Source organism: Polypterus senegalus, chromosome 9 (genome assembly GCF_016835505.1).
Source record: "Polypterus senegalus isolate Bchr_013 chromosome 9, ASM1683550v1, whole genome shotgun sequence".
NCBI classification, from domain to species: domain Eukaryota; kingdom Metazoa; phylum Chordata; class Cladistia; order Polypteriformes; family Polypteridae; genus Polypterus; species Polypterus senegalus.
In genome coordinates, this window is record NC_053162.1 from 44579688 (window position 1) to 44599038 (window position 19351).

Genomic DNA, 19351 nt, shown 5'->3' on the forward strand with positions numbered 1-19351 from the left:
ACCTGTTATACGTGTCTCTGTGTCCATCTGTGTCCGGTCTGGCGCCTTTATAGCTCCTTTTTACAATATTTATACATACATATATACATATATATATATATGTATACACATACATCCACATATATATATATATATATATATATATATATATATATATATATATATATATATATATACATATCTACATATATACACACATACATATCAGTGGCGGACCGTGCATTTCACACTTAGGCCTTCAGTAGTGCTCCGTCTGAATCAACCCGCCCCTCATAAACTAATTTATGGTTATAAAAACCATCTTAATATGCAGAAATACAGTATAAAGAGCCGTTGCATCGCAGATAGATAACTCTTGTAGCCAGAATAAATGCCTTTATTGAATAGACAAACCAGGGGTGAACAAGTTCGTTTCTACTGCAGCTACAGCCGCGACACACATAAAAAACATCAATAATAACTCATAAACTTGCAATATTATTTAGGAAAATCGCAACATTTTACTCACCAAAAATTCAGATTATTTGTAAACAAAATCCATCCTCCTCTCTTTCCTCAAAAACAGTTCAATTACTCTGTCATACAGATTATCCATGCGCTTCAGTTCCATCAAAAAGTCCCTTTCTGTCTCCATCGAAGCTAATGCTGAAAGTCGAACCTGCCCTGTCGTATTTCTGGCATAAGTTTTAATTCGCTTTACGGCTGAAAATGTCCGCTCGACAGAAGCAGTGGACATGGGAATGGTCACCGCCAAACATACCAATTTGTACAGCTGCCCCATGCTCTCATTCAAATTTTTCTGATGAAGGAAGTCAAGGAGTTCAGTGGGAGATTTTCCTGCAAAATCATCCATGGCATACATTACAGTCAGTTCTGTTTTTAGCCGAGACAGATCAAAAAGTGCTCCGTGGCTCTTGTGTTAAACTGGAGAAGGCTGCATGCGAGAAATTTTTCTTGTATTCCCGAAACTTCTGGGGGTCAAGGAGCATGACAAACATCAGTTTTTCGTGGTATTGAAATCTGGTCTGTGTCTGGCAAATAATATTGTCCAGAATACTGCCATGGAGTTGGCGGTAGTGCGCGCGAAGATCTTGCACTTGATCTCTTCGTGCGCTTTGAGCGCCTGCTGTGCGTTCAGTGGCCTCATAGAGTTCCTCATATCAGCTTCTATCCAATCAATGGGGTCTGAATACGGTGACGTTGCCGTGTGCCTGCTAGAGGGCCCTACTGACACCAACTCAAAATCTGATTGGTTGAAGCAACAGTTTAATTGACATTTATTTTGTGTTAGAGGGCCTGCAGAAAGGATTGTGAAGGCCTCTTTGACTTTGACTCTGCCTGGCAACAAATGATGGCTGAAATGTGATTGGTTAAATGCTTTAATACAAAAATACATGTCTGGAAGCAGCACCACCATCGGAAAAGCTATGAAAGGAAGAGGATAGACTAATTGGAATTATTTAATAAGTATTCATGGACAAAATATAATTATCATCAGTTTGTGATTCATATATTTTTTTAGGCCAGCAGAGAAGGCCTTGTAGGCCCTGACAGCCCACCACTGATACATATACACACATATATATGTATGTGTGTGTGTATATATATATATGTGTGTATGTGTGTATATATATATATATATATATAAATAGTTTTACTCTCAAATAATAAAAAGAGTACACAACATGTGTTTTCGCCCTAATTCTGGGCTCATCAGGCATACACACTCACTGCACCCCCTCTTGAGAATCGAACCTCAGACGTCAGCGCTAGAGGAGAAGCCTCTTGCATTGTGCCACGGTTCGTTTGTTTGACAGTATGTAGATTGGGGTATATATATATATATATATATATATATATATATATATATACTCACCTAAAGGATTATTAGGAACATCTGTTCAATTTCTCCTTGATGCAATTATCTAATCAACCAATCACATGGCAGTTGCTTCAATTAATTTAGGGGCGTGGTCCTGGTCAAGGCAATCTCCTGAACTCCAAACTGAATGTCAGAATGGGAAAGAAAGGTGATTTAAGCAATTTTGAGCGTGGCATGGTTGTTGGTGCCAGACGGGCCGGTCTGAGTATTTCACAATCTGCTCATTTTTTGGGATTTTCACGCACAACCATTTCTAGGGTTTACAAAGAATGGTGTGAAAAGGGAAAAACATCCAGTATGCGGCAGTTCTGTGGGCGAAAATGCCTTGTTGATGCTAGAGGTCAGAGGAGAATGGGCCGACTGATTCAAGCTGATAGAAGAACAACTTTGACTGAAATAACCACTCGTTACAACCAAGGTATGCAGCAAAGCATTTGTGAAGCCACAACATGCACAACCTTGAGGCGGATGGGCTACAACAGTAGAAGACCCCACCGGGTACCACTCATCTCCACTACAAATAGAAAAAAGAGGCTACAATTTGCACGAGCTCACCAAAATTGGACAGTTTAAGACTGGAAAAATGTTGCCTGGTCTGATGAGTCTCGATTTCTGTTGAGACATTCAAATGGTAGAGTCAGAATTTGGCATAAACAGAATGAGAACATGGATCCATCATGCCTTGTTACCACTGTGCAGGCTGGTAGTGGTGGTGTAATGGTGTGGGGGATGTTTTCTTGGCACACGTTAGGCCCCTTAGTGCCAATTGGGCATCGTTTAAATGCCACAGGCTACCTGAGCATTGTTTCTGACCATGTCCATCCCTTCATGACCACCATGTACCCATCCTCTGATGGCTACTTCCAGCAGGATAATGCACCATGTCACAAAGCTCGAACATGACAATGAGTTCACTGTACTAAAATGGCCCCCACAGTCACCAGATCTCAACCCAATAGAGCATCTTTGGGATGTGGTGGAATGGGAGCTTCATGCCCTGGATGTGCATCCCACAAATCTCCATCAACTGCAAGATGCTATCCTATCAATATGGGCCAACATTTCTAAAGAATGCTTTCAGCACCTTGTTGAATCAATGCCACGTAGAATTAAGGCAGTTCTGAAGGCGAAAGGGGGTCAAACACCGTATTAGTATGGTGTTCCTAATAATCGCAGCGGAGAAGTAGTGTGTTAAAGAAGTTATGAAAAAGTAAAGGGAACCTTTTAAAAATAACGCAACATGATTGTCAATGTAATTGTTTTGTGACTGTTATGAGAGTTGCTGTCATCAAGGATTTGATTATCACTATTTCTTTCAATCAGGTTCGTATTTAGAGGATGTGTTGTGTTCAAGTTACATTCTGTGTTTGTCAACCGCTGTAAAGATAACAGGTTTCATTCATCGATTCCTTTCTTACAGCATCAATAAACAGCTCGTCTTCCTCTTTATTTGAGACATCACACACTACATGCACGGGTTTTTTTTACACTGTCTTCCTTTAGCTGGACATTGACTTTTTCCACCGTGTGCTTTGTTTCCGCAGTAGCTGCACTTATAAATATGCTTGTATGCGTCACTCGCTTCATATTCTTTTGCTGCCTTCTCAATTGTGTAATGCATTTTTTTGTTCAGCACTCTTTGGAGCTGTTGCTTTTTGTCTGCGTACTGCGTTTACAGTCAGTTCACATGAGCCGCTCGGAGTACATGCATCGAAGGTTTTCAGCTGTGCTTGTGCTATCTCGTGCGATGTCCATGGCTTTATTTAATGTTAGCTAAGACCCAGCACTTAAAAGTTTCTCTCGCAATTTCGCTGAATTTGTGCCAAACACCACCCTGACCATCTCATCTTCGTCTGCATAAGCACAGTCCTTCACTTGCGAATATTTAGCGGCAGAGTGTTTCTATTGGATTGCCGCTGTCGGATGGCCTTATATGGGCAGGCACAATTACGTGGGAGGCGTGACGATGAGGGACGCAACTCTGCCTCCCATGGCGACCGAGCTGCAGGCTATGGCCGGTATATATGTACATAAGTAGGTTCCGGTTATGGCCGTTATGCATAGAATTTCAAAATGAAACCTGCCCAACTTTTGTAAGTAAGCTGTAAGGAATGAGCCTGCCAAATTTCAGCCTTCTACCTACACGGGAAGTTGGAGAATTAGTGATGAGTCAATCAGTGAGTGAGTGAGTGAGTCAGTCAGTCATGTCATTCAGTCAGTGAGGGCTCTGACCTTTATTAGTATAGATTTTAGCTCATCTTGCAAAACACTCGTAAACCAAGTTACTCGCAAACCAAGGTTCCACTGTATAACTCTGTGACCGCACTGTTTTGTCATTAGAATTATTCATTTTCAAGAGCAGTACACTTGAAATTTTTTAAGGCAAAGTAAAAATTTCACTTAGAAATATATTCATGCACTGATAGAGAGCTGCTGCAAAGAACATACTGTTCCACTGGTTAAGAGATGATATCTCCTGATACTTGAAGCAATGTCCTTTGGAGCTGGGGTAGAAAAGATAGCTTCTAATCAAAGCCTTGTGAGTTTATGTATTGCCTCTGCTCACTCAGGGTGGATGACTTAAGGAGTGAAAGTTTCAGTGCTTAGCACTGCCTTACTGGTAACACATATTCACACAAAATTAGGCTGATTCCAGGGAAACAGGGGATGAATTATGCAGAATGATTAAAAGAGCTGCTGTGTTTTCATTTTCAGTAAATGGTGATTAAGAGGAGACGTGACTGAAGTGTTTAAAATTATATAGAGGATAAGTCCAGTGGATTGAGAATGTTATTTTAAAATGAGCTCATCAAGAACTTGATGATACAGTTGGAAAGTTGTTAAGGGTAAATTTCACACAAACATTAAGAGGTTTTAAACACATGGAATAAGCTACCAAGTAGTGTGGTAGACAGTAGGACTTTAGGGACTTTCAAAACTTAACTTAATGTTATTTTAGAAGAATTAAGTAGAGTGAGCTGTGTTGGGCTGAATGGCCTGTTCTCATCTAAAAAAACTTCTCTCTAAAACCTCAAGAGTCCTACAAAACACAAGGTGGACAATACAGATAAACCAAATCAAAAAAACAAAAATTTCACATTTAAATAGTTGTCTTGTGAGAAACAAAATGTTAAATTATGAGGCATGCCTATTTTCCAATTTGCTGCCCCACTTGCCCCTTAGAGAGAAGTTGTTCCACCATCTTGGGTATAAAGGTCTAAAGCTGAGAAGCAGAGACAAGATAAATTACTTTGTACGTTCAAGTGTCAGCCCAGTCAGGCTGCCTGGTTGGAGACATGATTGCACAATGAGTTTGTGCTGAATTAATTGTCTGTGAGCCATGTATTCTGTATATCCAAATTCTCAACATGCTGCAGGCAGAAGAAAAATGTCAAAGGAGAAAAATTAGAGCTGTATTTCATGATAACAGGCTAGAAAAAAAAATAATGAACAGTCCATCGTCGTTTCCTTCATCAGTCTTTCAATGATAGTCATTCTGACAGAACTTTCTGAGGGTGCTTTGTCATGTCCTGAAGAGCAAAAATCTGAGTACTGCATTGGTTGGTGGCCATTTACTAATTAAAAAATAAACCTAAATAAATAATTTACACTTTGATTGATCAATCATTACAATGTTGGTACAAATCATATCAAGGTGTACTAGTCACATTATCAAATCACTCCCATATTCGAAAGTACATTAATTTTGTTGCGATAATTTAACAACCATGTAAAGCAAGTCACACATATGCCATTTACAAATTACATGAAGCTTCTTGCCCTATCATTTTCAAGTAAAGTGATTTTAGATGAGGCACATCCTGTTTCTTCACTGGTAGTGCAGCCTCGAATGCGGTCAGGAAGTGCTAGTTTTCAGTGATGATATGATGTCAATGAGCACAGTAAAACTGCATATTTTTTACTTTTTTCAGAGCTGTCTGAGGCAAATAGCTTTTTACCTGATCAAAAGAAAGTTATAGATGGAACTTGTAACTGGACAGTTTCTGATCAGAGTGGACAGGTAACCATCACTGCTGGCCTCCTCTGCTCATCAGTCTTCAATACTGGATCAGATGGATCTGGAAAAGAATTATCTGTGGCTTGGAGCAAAACTAATCAGATCTTGTACTTTGAATATGGAGGCGCCCTGAGTCAGGATTCCTGCGCTATGTTAAACAATGAGTGCTGTACAGATTACATCCCAGAAAACATAACAGTCAAACAGGAGATGACAATGTTTGATATGAAGAGTATATATTTTTCCACCTATGGGTATCTGTCAATTAACCTAATTGCAACTGTACAGATATGTGGTAAGTTATTAATATCTGGAATAATGTTACTTGTTTTATAATGTTACTTGTGTATACTTACATTCTCCTTTGTATCTGTATTTCTTATAATTCCCAGAAACTTCTGGTGTTGGAGGAGACAGCTGTAACATTACAGGTTTTTGGTTTACTTTTCCTATCTTTCATTTCTGTCAGATAATAAACTGATGTAATGTGTAACTGAGCAGCATAGACATCGACCAGTTTGGATTATTACTTCACATCACAAAGTAAAAGCTATCTATCTGCATCTGAATTTTCAGACTGGGGTGACTGACAGTACAATATAAAGAGTTATGAGGATCAATATAATAGACTGGTCAAAAAACAACAGCAGACAACATTGTTGATGCTAAAGAACAATTCACCGAGCCAAAGGTCTTGTCCATTTTGAAATGATTAAAACTCAGTTGTGGATGGATAGAACAAAGGCATCAAAATCAATAAATTATCTATCAATCCATTCACCTATCCATCTGTTTCCATCTACCTCTGACCACACTGAAACTTGATTCATTTAAAGTCCTCAGATAACCTAACACACATGTCTTTAGGATGTGGAAATAAACCCGGAGTCACCCGGAACAAACCACAAGGAGAACCTACAGGCAACAGTCAGGCTTAAGGTTTGAACCAAGAAGCATTACTAACCAAAGTGCCATTGATCAATCGAGCAGCCTTAATCTTACATGGTAACATTAACAGCAAATGCTATTACAAGAGATTTTAAAAGGGCAAACACATTTACAATATAATATCAAATTTAAAAGTTGTGAGTTATATTCAAAGGAAAACACAAACATCTATATATATAATTCACTAAGGCAAGACACCCATGAAAAGCACGGCAGAAGAGGAGTGGATTCACTAAACCGCCGACAAGTAAGACACCTATGGTGCACGCAGGATGGAGCCACGTCCACCAACTCCTAGACCATTGGATACGACGACAACTCGCAGAGCCATGCCCACCAACTCGGATGCGACGACACAGAAAAAACGGCGTCATTTATATTCGTCTGTCGTAGAGGCCACGTGCTACTCCGACTCGGAGTCTCCGAGCCATGTTGACTGTTCATAGAGTCGTGGTTCTCGCGGAGATGAATCGCCATATGCAGCATGTAAAACGGTTTGCGAGGGGTATCCCATGGGATCCTTAAAACATTCCTTTACAACTGAGGTTAAAACACAATGAAGTAAGCAGTCTTTAAAAACCGAGTTTTCGGTTACGGCGCACAACCGCGTGCACCATAGCAAACTGTTTTACACACTACATACAGCAATTCGCATCCGAGACAAACATGCATCTTCTTAGATGCTCCTGCACTTTGTGGAAATCAAGCCTAGGTAACCTGAGAGAAAGCTTTAGTTTTGAACATTAAAACAATTCTGACAAAAATAAGCCATTCAGTCCAACAAAACTCATGAAACCTATAAACCTAATTTTTGCAAAATAACACTGAGGTGACTTTTAAAGGTCACTGACAAACCATTCTTCACCACACCACCTTACAATTTATTTCATGTCTCTTGATGGTGAACAGATTTGTAGGCAGAATGCATAGAGGCAGGATGGATTGCTATCAATAACCCTGTTGAGGTAGGATGCTGAGGCTACATGGCATCAGCTACACAGCAGTGCCTGAGGGGCATCCTGGAGGTGTTCTAGGAATAAAGGAGTGGCTCCAGGTTACTGGACTTGTAGCTGACCCAATGGCACTGTTGGAGGTGCATCAAGCAGCAATGCTTTGCAGGTGTTCCAACTACTTGTGCAGCTACTCGTTAGGGTTCTCTGTGTGGAGAAAAACTTTGAAGGTTTGTGTGAAAATTAACCCCTAACAAGTTTCCATCTGTGTCCCTGTGTCATTGTTGAAGAACTTAATTTTAGTAACAACTGGGAACCAACATACCAGTTCCTTTCATAATTTTAAAAACTTCATTTATGTCACCCCTTCATCTCCATTTACTTGTACTGAAAGGGTTCAGCCCCTTCAATTTACAATGCTGGAATCAATCTAATAACTCTTTTCTGGAGTTTCACTAGCTCTGCTGTGCCTTTTTTGTAATATGGAAATCAAAAATGTGCAGAGTACTCCAGATGAGGCCTCTCTGTTCCATTATGTAGCCTTAGCATAATTTCACTTATTGACTTATCATATTATTTAGCCTGACATCTTACTAGTTTTCTTGATGGCTTGTGTACATTGTCTTAATATATAGTAGATAATGATGAGTCTACTATGACTCTGTCCTTCTAAGAAGATGCATATTCAACTTTCAAATCTCCTATCACATTCATATCTAATATTTCTACTTTCTGTGTGAAATACTTTAATCTTTAATTTTCTTACATTAAATTCAACCTGTCACAAATCCACATTCCTATACTCAATCCATGTTAATTTGTTCATAATTGGGTTGATTCTACACTTTAGTATCTTCTGCAAATTAATGAGCTTGTTGTTTGTATTCATATCTATATACATTAAAAAGAGCAGCAGTGCCAGCACTGGTCCTTGAGGGACACCACATCTGTCATTCTGAAAAAGTTGATTTCACCTTAACCCTTTATTCCTGCCACTTTTTTTAGTCTATTGAGTAACCCCTCTTTCAGTACGTCATGAAAAACATTCTGAAAATACAGATAAACAATAAGACATACACCTCTCTTCTGTCTGCTTTTGCTACTTCTTCATAGAATTCCAACATATTAATGCAATGCAATCCCCCTGTCTAAATCCATGTTGACTGCTCAGTATGATCCTTTATAATTTCTCCCCTCAATTTACCCAAGATACATGTTTAGCTTGCTAGCCTGTAGTTGGATCAGCCTGATCTTCCTTTTTATATAATGGGATGACATTTCCTATGTTCCAGTGTACTATGATTTTTCAAAAAATATGTTTCAGTGGGTTCTATAGTATGCTTGTATGTATTCACTTTCAGCCCCTAAATTCTATCCTGAATATTCCAGAATATAAAATATGGACAAAGTTGCAAAGTCTAGGAAATTGTGTTTTGTTGTTCCACTCAGGGGTGGCATGGTGGGGCAGTGGCTAGCGCTGTTGCCTCGCAGTTAGGAGACCCAGGTTCACTTCCCAGGTCCTCCCTGCGTGGAGTTTGCATGTTCTCCCTGTGTATGTGTGGGTTTCCTCTGGGTGCTCCAGTTTCCTCCCACAGTCCACAGGCATGCAGGTTAGGTGCACTGGTGATCCTAAATTGTCCCTAGTGTGTGCTTGGTGTGTGGGTGTGCGAATGCGCCCCACAGTGGGCTGGTGCCCTGCCTGGGGTTTGTTTCCTGCCTTGTGCCCTGTGTTGACTGGGATTGGCTCCAGCAGACCCCCGTGACCCTGTAGTTAGTATATAGTGGGCTGGATAATGGAGATATGGATGGATGTTCCGCTCAGTTTTAAAATGAAAGGTAGAAATAGTCAAGTTCCACCAGGAGCAGCCATTGGCTGCAAATGAAGGCTGAAAGGGAGCGGATAGGTTTTATTTAACCTCTGTATAAAAGAGCCTGGGCTCATGGAGTTAATGTATTCAAATGTTGTCAGAGATAGTTCTACCCTGAATTGATGCCCATGACCCTAAAAGTAATTATGGAGGATTGTGTGATCCAGGAAGATATCTAACTGAGATATGAGTTGGGAAGTGAGTTGAGGCCAAAGTTTTATCTGGAAGATAGTATATCAAGCCAGCAAGATGAAGAGAATTAGAATGACAGGTGGGCCAGTGAGTCAGTCAACACTCCAAATAGACAATAAAATATATTAGCCAGGCACAGGGGCAGTAGGATTTGCTTTCTCATTTGTTTATAAATCTTCCCTCACACTAGATGGCAAAATGGAAGCATTGCTCTCTATGTATTCCTTCTTACTAGGTTAGTTGTCTATTCTGACCTGGGTGAATCAGGCAAATGTTAACGAATGGTCAGCCAGACAGTCTTAGTCCCTGTCTTATGTCCTAAGCCCCCAAGATAGAATTTGACTCTAATTAAGAGAGCAAATGCAAGAAAATGTAGGAGTGGGTAGGTGTTAGGGAATCCATTCCCGGACATTTTTCATTCCTACATTTCCGGGAATGAAACTGCTGTAATTCCCGGGAAACCGGGAACGGCCAAGCTCACATATATAGTGTGTAAAAGTGTAAAAGTCGATCAAGAAATAACAGAGTTATAGTTGGAAAAAATTAAGTGGCACGGTTTTTTGGCCCATGGTGTAGTGTTTTGCAGATTGATTCAGTCAACCAGCAGTAGTTGTCAGTCTCCCGGCTCCAACTAAGACTGAGCACAGTGGACTGGGAAGAGTCTGCACTCTGCAGCTTACGAATGCTGGGACAGGGCAGACTTCATTGACGTCTGTCAGACAACAGCTTTGAATGGCAACTTAAAATTGCAATAAGTCAGTCTGTTGCATCTGCATTATTTGTGCCAGGAAACTTGCCATCACAGAATGATGACAAGAAACTGGATGCATCAGTAAAAGCTGAAATGGTGATGTTTCAGAGCAACGGCAAGCACGGGCATTGTTTAGAACAAGTGTATCAGTATCTGATCAGGTAGATAGCGTTGCATACAAAAAAATTTTTTTTTAAAGGTTAGTCTGTCATATATCCTCCCTATGGCATTTGCCACTTGATTGACATACAGGGCAGCCAGTCTGAGATCTCTTTCCTTCTAACACACTGGTCATCCCACATGCACCCATACAATCAGATTGTGATTCAGACTATGAATGCCATGAATGTAATTACCCCAATCTACATGCTGTCAAATAAACAAACCACACGCCGTGGCTTCGCCTCTGACGCTGACGTGCAGTGAGTGTGTATGCCTGAAGAGCCCAGAATCAGGGTGAAACACGTGTCGCATACTCTTTGCATTATTTGACAGTAAAACTTTGCAAAATTCTATGATCTGCTTCTCGCAACTGAGTAGGGCAGCGTGGCGGATGTTTGCCGACACAAGCATTACCTAGTAGGTAACCACCCATACAATCAGATTGTGATTCAGACTACGAATGCCATGAATGTAATTACCCCGATCTACATGCTGTCAAATAAACGAACCACACGCTGTGGCGCAATGTAAAGGGCGAAGCACGTGTCGCGTACTCTTTGCATTATTTGACAGTAAAACTATGCTATATATATATGTCATTTTTAATGTAGGCAGATCATTTCGACCTGGTCATTTTAAAAGTAGCTTGCAAGCCGAAAAAGTGTGGGCACCCCTGAACTAGATACATGTACTTATATGACAGCATGAACTGCTTGTAGATAAGGTTAGTCTTTTATTGGTGTCAACATATTGCAATAGTTTTATTAAAAATAAGTGTCGGTCATTCTAAAACCATTCACATGTGAGATACCCGTGCAGTGTGTCATCCCGGGTGCTTGGGATTCCCGGGAATGGAATGTGGGATTCCCGAATTCCCAGGAATGGATTCCCTAGTAGGTGTTAACTTATTTTATCATCTGTCCTTTTGATTTTCTCAGAGTAGGGTGGTACACTGAAATTGCTCTCACTGACAATATTTATCATTTACATAGCATGGGGAATACAACTCAACACCTTTCTTTTATAGTAACAGTAAGCTGCTTGGAAAGCTTGGATGATGACTCTGAAACAAATTCAGGTTTTCAGACATATCTTGAATCTCTCAACTACTACATAACCTCATGCCCATGTTATGTACAGGAGACTGGAGCAAGCAGGTAAGACTTAAAAATGATTGTTGCTTTATCTCTCAAACCTCCTGCCTTATTTTTCTAAACAGTTTTGTATCCAGATTTGATCCAAAATCACCTTGGGAATTAAACCATAAACCACTATTTGCTTGCTTGAAGAATTTCATCACAAAGGGTTATAAACAGAAAAAATGAGTACACAGGCAATCCTAGTACCGAGAAATGATAAAGTGAAACAAATTTACACACAAAATGTCGATCAGTTACACAGCAAATTGGTTAAATGCGTATCAGTAGACTATGCTGAAACAGTTAGTGGTGATCGTGCAGAAGAAAACATCACTTACAATATCCCAAAGAATATCTACAACCGTAAACTCCATCTGGTCTTCCTCCACACGAATTACTGTAGAAAGATGAATGTATCCAAGAAAGGTAATGTAGTACATCTTCAACATTAGACATCAAAGAATATCTTGACATGCCATTAGTATTAAAACGTTAACAGTTTTCCATTAGAATAGCTTTTGCAAAGACAATTAACAAAGTTCAGAGCCAAGCATTTGAAAAAGTTGTTTTATTTAATAGAGAGAAAGAAGCAAAATTCAATCACGGGCAGTTATACATTGCTTTATCACAATGAAAGTCCAAACACAGAATCAAACTTCAATGCGATATTGATGAAAATTTGATTTAAAAAATTGTTGTTACTGAAGTTTTACAGTAAAAGTATAAACAGTATATCTGTGTTAATTTCAAAGCCAAACAGAACAAAATCGTATTATGCAACGAATAACTCTAACACAACATGAAACATAATTTACTTTCAAATTATTACATTTGGCTGGTGATGGATTGGAAGTGTTTAGATCTGGTTCCTGATTTGTTACTAATGTTTCTAGGCTAAGCTCAAGCTAAAAACAGATAGCATCAGAAACAGTAGAATAAGAAAATTGATGGATGGATGGAGGGGATTTGTACATTGTACATATTTAAAAAAAATGGAATTCACGTAGTAGGATGGAAAGTTTTAAAATTATGGTTAAGATACACCTGCTTCAACTGATATTGCAGGTTACATGAACTTGCAGTGCAAATGAACATCCCATGAATAGCACTTTAGGTCTTTTCCGGTAGTGATGCTGCTGTTACATTTAAATTAAGAACTAAGAGAACTAAAATTTGCCATCATCCGTTTTCTGAACTGGCATAATGTATGTTTGCAAGGAGTCATAGTTTATTACAGAGAGAATCAGACACAAGTGTGTATGTGCAAACATAGACAGAAAGTAATCAGACTGGTGTGAGGCGCTTCAGGGTAGCAGTACTAGCCTCTGTACCACCATATTGCCCAGATTCTCAATTCTCTCTCTAAAAATAAATCACAATACAAACAAAATTCAGATACTGCTGAATAGAAAAAGAGATCCAGATGGCTACATAATTTTCCCAGCAGGAGACTCCTTCTTGGTTTTCTAAGCACCCTCACTAAAGTACTATATTAAATAATCTAAAATATAAAATGACTTTCTTCCTTTCAAGAGCTGAGCAGGTGAGTGGCAGATAACTTACCTACAAAATAAAATAAAGAATTTTACAGTGCAACATCTACTGGAAGCCCTGTTAAGAAAATCTTTTAAAATAGTTGATTATATGTTTCTGATTGCTTTAGGATGATCCAGAACATAGAAGACATGATGTTTCAAAGACAAATCAGCAGTCATAATGTCACTTTTGTAACATCAAATCTAATCGCTTTCATGACAGAAATTACAGTGGATACCTTCACTGGGCTTTCCTTTGGAACAGACTTAAACAATGTAAGTACTTTACCAAGCAACTGCCCAGCTCTAAGCATGGATGTCCTGGTGGTGGGCCACAGCACATTTTGGATTTTAATGAAAGTATCAAAGATGAACTTTCTGCAGAATGACTTTTCTATTGATAGGAATGCTTCGAGCTTTCAGTTGTTATTTGACTTTGCAGTATCACATTTATTAAAGGCATATTACTTTATCTCATTTCAGGCTTTCTTCAATACCAATGGAATTAATAATTTAACAACAAGTGTTACACTCCCAGAAGACCTCTTCAAAAATATAATTAACAGAAATCATTTGAAAATATTATTTTTAGTAATGACGAATGCAACTTTGTTTCAGGTAAAATATTATCCGTAATTTATTACACTAATGATTTTGGTGTAGTGGAATGAGTGTGTTATAAAACTGTTAAACACATTTTCATGGAATTGAAATGATATGGATTCATCAACAGGATGTTTGTGTTTTCTACCTGTTTAGTAAGATGTGATTGATTGCCATCTCTTGACAGGAGGGATGAGTAGAAGTTAAGATGGGAGTAAGGGTCTTTCCAAGATGTAATTCTATAATCGGCATGGGAGGTGATTTACTGGAAATAAATTACTATAAGTACACACAAATTACTGTAGAAAGATGAATGTATCCAAGAAAGGTAATGTAGTACATCTTCAACATTAGACATCAAAGAAGATCTTCACATGCCATTAGTATTAAAACGTTAACAGTTTCCCATTAGAATAGCTTTTGCAAAGACAATTAACAAAGCTCAGAGCCAAGCATTCGAAAAAGTTGTTTTATTTAATAGAGAGAAAGAAGCAAAATTCAATCACGGGCAGTTATACATTGCTTTATCACAATGAAAGTCCAAACACAGAATCAAACTTCAATGTGATATTGATGAAAATTTGATTAAAAAAATTGTTGTTACTGAAGTTTTACAGTAAAAGTATAAGTATAAAAAGTATAAAGGGGATGAGTAGAAGTTAAGATGGGAGTAAGGGTCTTTCCAAGATGTAATTCTATAAACGGCATGGGAGGTGATTTACTGGAAATAAATTACTATAAGTGCAAATCAAAATATTTACAATTAAATAATGAATGATCTGAAATTGCTCATTGGCACTCTGATTACACACCAAAGTAAAGGCAAACATGTGTACTACATAGTGGTATGAAAGAAAATGCAGAAAAATTCAGTTTGAAGGAAACTGATCAAGCTACTTAATTTGAGCACAGCAGCATGGAAAGGCTGAATGAATCTTTAAGGACAGCAGATTCCCCACGTGGTGCAGCATCACATAGTCCTTGGCAGACACCATCTTTCTGGAGTTTGCATGTTCCCCCAGGGTTTTTAGTATTTTTATATCGGTAATCTGTTTTAATGAAAGACCGGTTTCCCATTCAGGGTTGGTTTCTATCTTACATCCAGTACTGCTGGGATAGGCTTCTGTTTCCTCAATCCAGACCTGGATTAAGTAACTTTGATAATGAGTGGATGGGACCTTGCAAGCGTTTATTATTTTAACATTTTAACTGCAAATAGGTCAAACAGTCTGATACTTTATTTTGGACAGATGTCACATTCAGTAAGATTTCTAATTTAACAAAAATATGCATTTGTAATTCCCGAGCATCCAATAGTAAATGAAGTGCCCTAGACCATTGATTCTCATCCTGAGGGTCCTGACCCCCACCAGGGGTCACCAAAGCTACACAGTGGGTCACGAGGATCTCTCCATTTTAAGGTGTGCAAAATGTATTTATTTAAATATTTGTTTATTTAACATGTCTAGGCATTAAATTAATGTTTGTGTAACATAAACAACTAAATTTGTAGAAGTTTTTATTATTTCTTTATAAAAAAATAAACATTGTGATATCGGCAATGACTAGGACACTATTTGCATAATACTATTAGCTAATTTAACCACAGAATTACGAGGTAAAACAATTAAAGGGCTTTTTGAAAAATGGCCAAGCGTCAGGGAGAAGAGAGTATTGATTGTCTCAGAAAGAAAAAAAGGACTTATCTGGACAGTTATTTGGAGTTTGGTTTCATTGAGTCAATGGACAAAGTTAAAATTGAGTGTGACATTTGCGGTGAGAAACTGGTGAATGAAAGTATGAAATCCTGCAAATTGAAGCAACACCAGACTACCAAACACTGGGACACGGTGGGTAAACCCAGGGAGATTTTTCTCCGAACAAAAGAAACTTGATAACTAACAGGCCCAAGAATATTAGGGAAAGTTTTGCCAGTGCTGGAAGTGACCAAAAGCAAGCAACTATTGCATCATTTGAGTGCATATGAATACAGATTTGCTGATCTTTAAAACAAGCCTTAAAGGAGCTCTCCCTTCCGCCTTCCCTCATCAGAAAACACAGAGCATGCTATGAAATAATAAAATCAAAACATTTCTTACAATTTACAAGTTTTTTCTTTATTCTTGATGGAAGAAGAATCATCTGCACAGATACCTATGAAACAAAAAAGCTGTGCCCGGAGCCTTCAAACAATGGAATGAGCCAGTTTGGCACTGCTGCATCATTTCACAACTAATATAAGCCCCAAGTTTGGCACTCTCTCAGAGCAATGATATAATATTTTAATTTACTTATTGCTAGTTTGTAGCCATTTGTTGTATTTGTTCCATGCTTTTATTGTTTGAGGCACTGTAGCCCAGTAGTTAGCACTACTGCCTCACAGCACAGAACACACATTTGGCCACAATGATCAGTCCAGAATTTTCGGCTGACTTTTGCCTAGCTCTCAGGGACACTTAAAAGACCATTGAAGTATTAAAATCCTCTCAAAATTAGTTCAATTCATCCTTTCCCATTGACTCCAATGCATTTTGCAATGTTCAGAACATTTTTGTGATTTCACCAAACTGGAGGTGAACCAAATTCAGCAGGGTTCTTTCACTAATTCACTAATAGCCAAATTATGAATCACACCAAGGTAATTAAATTGTTAGAAATATTCTGTTGTCACAAGGAGTAGAAAAGCCTGCTCATATAGTGTAAGGTTTGCAGTAGGTTTGTCAGATTATTGAGGATATATGCAGCCAAAGCCACCATCATAAACAAACAAATCTTCCACAGTTAAATTACTGTTATGTCAAGTCAAATAAATGATTGGATAATGCTAAAGTTATGTCATATTAAAAGAGGGCAAAATTAACTAAATTTACACTAATCAGGCATTTTTGTCACCAAAAATAACACAAAATCTCCACAAATTCTGGAAAATAGCCACAAAAATTAGCATTATGTCCAATCCTCTTCTAAATCCATTGAAAATGTAAAACAAACTAATTTGGCAACATTGCTGCATGGCATACTAACATGATTGCTGTTTCAAAGCCAATGAAATTAATTTGCTTTTTATAAACATAAATGCACATTATTAAGAGTGTCCAAACAAACCATGTCAATTGTACTAGAAACATATATGTAAGGATGCTTATTTTCAGTTAATTCTTATTAAAGTGGATGTGCGATGACAATGTTTTCTAAAAATATATTTTTTTTAATTTAATTGAATAAAATAAACCTAATTGTTTGAGTAATGCCAATATACTCCAGAAAAGATATATTTGAGTGGTGCTGTTAAATAAAGCAATGGAATCCATTAATATTGTTCTTTCATGAATTATATTTCTTAATATGACACCCTGAAAATTTAAGTCAGTTGTAGAAGAAATGGACTAAGTGATCACAATGTAGAAATATTTTGTGAGTGTAATAGATGAGGGAGTTATTTTACTCTAGATGGTCAAGTTAATTGTTTTACAACTTAAATGACAGGATTTCCTTTATACTGTATTTTAATAGTTGGTAGACTGACAACTCTGTTTAGAGGCTCAAATAGTCAGATAGTGAATCTTTGCTCTTTTTGAACCAGAATGTCACCAATTTGTTGCATAATCTGGTAATTGATATTGCGGTGCAGAACACAAGTATTTCAAACCTCAGCAGTCCTGTGGTCCTAAATTTCTTCATCTCACAATCCATGGTAAGTAGACTGTGTTTGACAGATCATTTGTATATTTAGAAACCCTTCTCCTTAGACTCAGCTCTTTGCTGTTTTCTAGTTGTTGCTTTGTAATTTAAATTTTTAAATATGTTAACTTTGTTTCTCCAAGTAATTTAAATATCACTTTAAATGTAATGATGAACAGCCACCATATTTAAAATCTGCAGAGAAATTAATGATGGAGGAATATGTAACAGTGTAAGTGGGTGAATGTTCATCTGTATTACATAAGAGCCTTGATAATAACGCAAATGTAAATCTTTCATTTTTAGAGAATTCTGACAAACAAACCATTGTGTGTTTTTTGGATCCCAGATTCAAATGGTAATGCAATTTTTCTTGCCTCTTCCTGCCTCTTCAGGCCCTACCAATTACAGTTTAGATTCTTGTTAAGTAGTTTGCCTGGATTGGCATATTTGGGGTCTCTTCTAAATTTTGGAATTATACCCTGTTTACCTTGTAACATTTCTTAGAATAATTTCTTAGAAAGAAAGAAAGAAAGAAAGAAAGAAAGAAAGAAAGAAAGAAAGAAAGAAAGAAAGAAGGTTGTGCATTGGTCACACAATGTGCCTTTGAAACTAACTGGATTCTATTGATATTTTTCCATTGTTTCGTCTTGGCTGTGAAGGCATGCCAGAGGTGGGCTCAGACTTCATCCTGCTGAATGCAGAAGAAAAGAAAAAAAAATGGATATATGCCGGTGCAACCTCAAGCCAGTCCCCATAAGTCACTTTAGACTCTTCCCTGTTCTTATCTGAAATCAAAGTTACACAGTTCCTTTTCAGTAGCTGCGCCCATATCTTTGGAACAGTCTACCTCTGTTTATTAGGACTGTTTGATCAGTTAGTGCTTTTAAAGCTCAGCTCAATGCTTGTTTGTTTTCTACAGTTTTTTTTAGTTCTAGAGCCCTTCCTTTTTCCATTATTTCATTTGTACAATTGTATTTGTTTCAAAATTGTATCTTTAGATTGTTGAATTTTATTATGCTGTCAGCTTTGGTTATTTAAATTAACATAAACATAAATTGACATTGGCAAAATGCTTGCAGCATACAAAAGCATGTGGCAATGATCAAGTCTTTTGAATTCTCAAAGACATTGACAAAACTGTTTAAGCAGCACTCTTTCAGCTATTCAGTGAATCATGCCCTCAAGGACACTGGTGGAAAGCTTTGAGTACAGTTAGATATCAAGAAGCACTTGGTAATATTAACTTCTGTATAAATTTGCAACAAACTACAGTAGCAAGTCAAGCAGCAGAAACAGAAATCTTGACAACTTTTAAAAAGCATCTGGATGAGAAAACTTAACTATCAGCTAACCAAACAAATTTCATAAATCATTATCCTGTTCGTCAAAATTCTTATGTTGTTTTGTGATATATTGCCACACATATTACTGCAACCATCAGCTGTAAAGAGAATTCATATGGAATTACACCCCGTCCCATATCTCCTTTGGAAATTTTGGAAATAACGTTTTTTGTGGTTGTCCCTAGCATCTTTCTGCCTTGGCCTCACTTTTCAAGCTGGGGTCTTTGCTATTATTTTAAGAATTAGGTAAAACCTGAAATGGGTTTTGAGATATGG

At 37.9% G+C, this 19351-nt stretch overlaps 1 protein-coding gene across 2 annotated transcripts in view; it reads left to right on the forward strand.

Annotated features, from left to right (window-relative positions):
* LOC120535297 (adhesion G-protein coupled receptor G5-like) overlaps positions 1–19351 on the forward strand; it is a 53398-nt gene that overhangs the window by 10171 nt on the left and 23876 nt on the right. The window contains exons 2-8 of one of the 2 annotated variants that reach the window (XM_039763045.1): positions 5815–6195; positions 6293–6331; positions 11799–11928; positions 13574–13721; positions 13929–14063; positions 17632–17742; positions 18036–18087. In XM_039763045.1, coding sequence (XP_039618979.1) covers positions 5815–6195; positions 6293–6331; positions 11799–11928; positions 13574–13721; positions 13929–14063; positions 17632–17742; positions 18036–18087 — 996 coding nt within the window. The remainder of the gene's footprint in view (positions 1–5814; positions 6196–6292; positions 6332–11798; positions 11929–13573; positions 13722–13928; positions 14064–17631; positions 17743–18035; positions 18088–19351) is intronic. The other variant, XM_039763046.1, reaches the window with a different exon arrangement.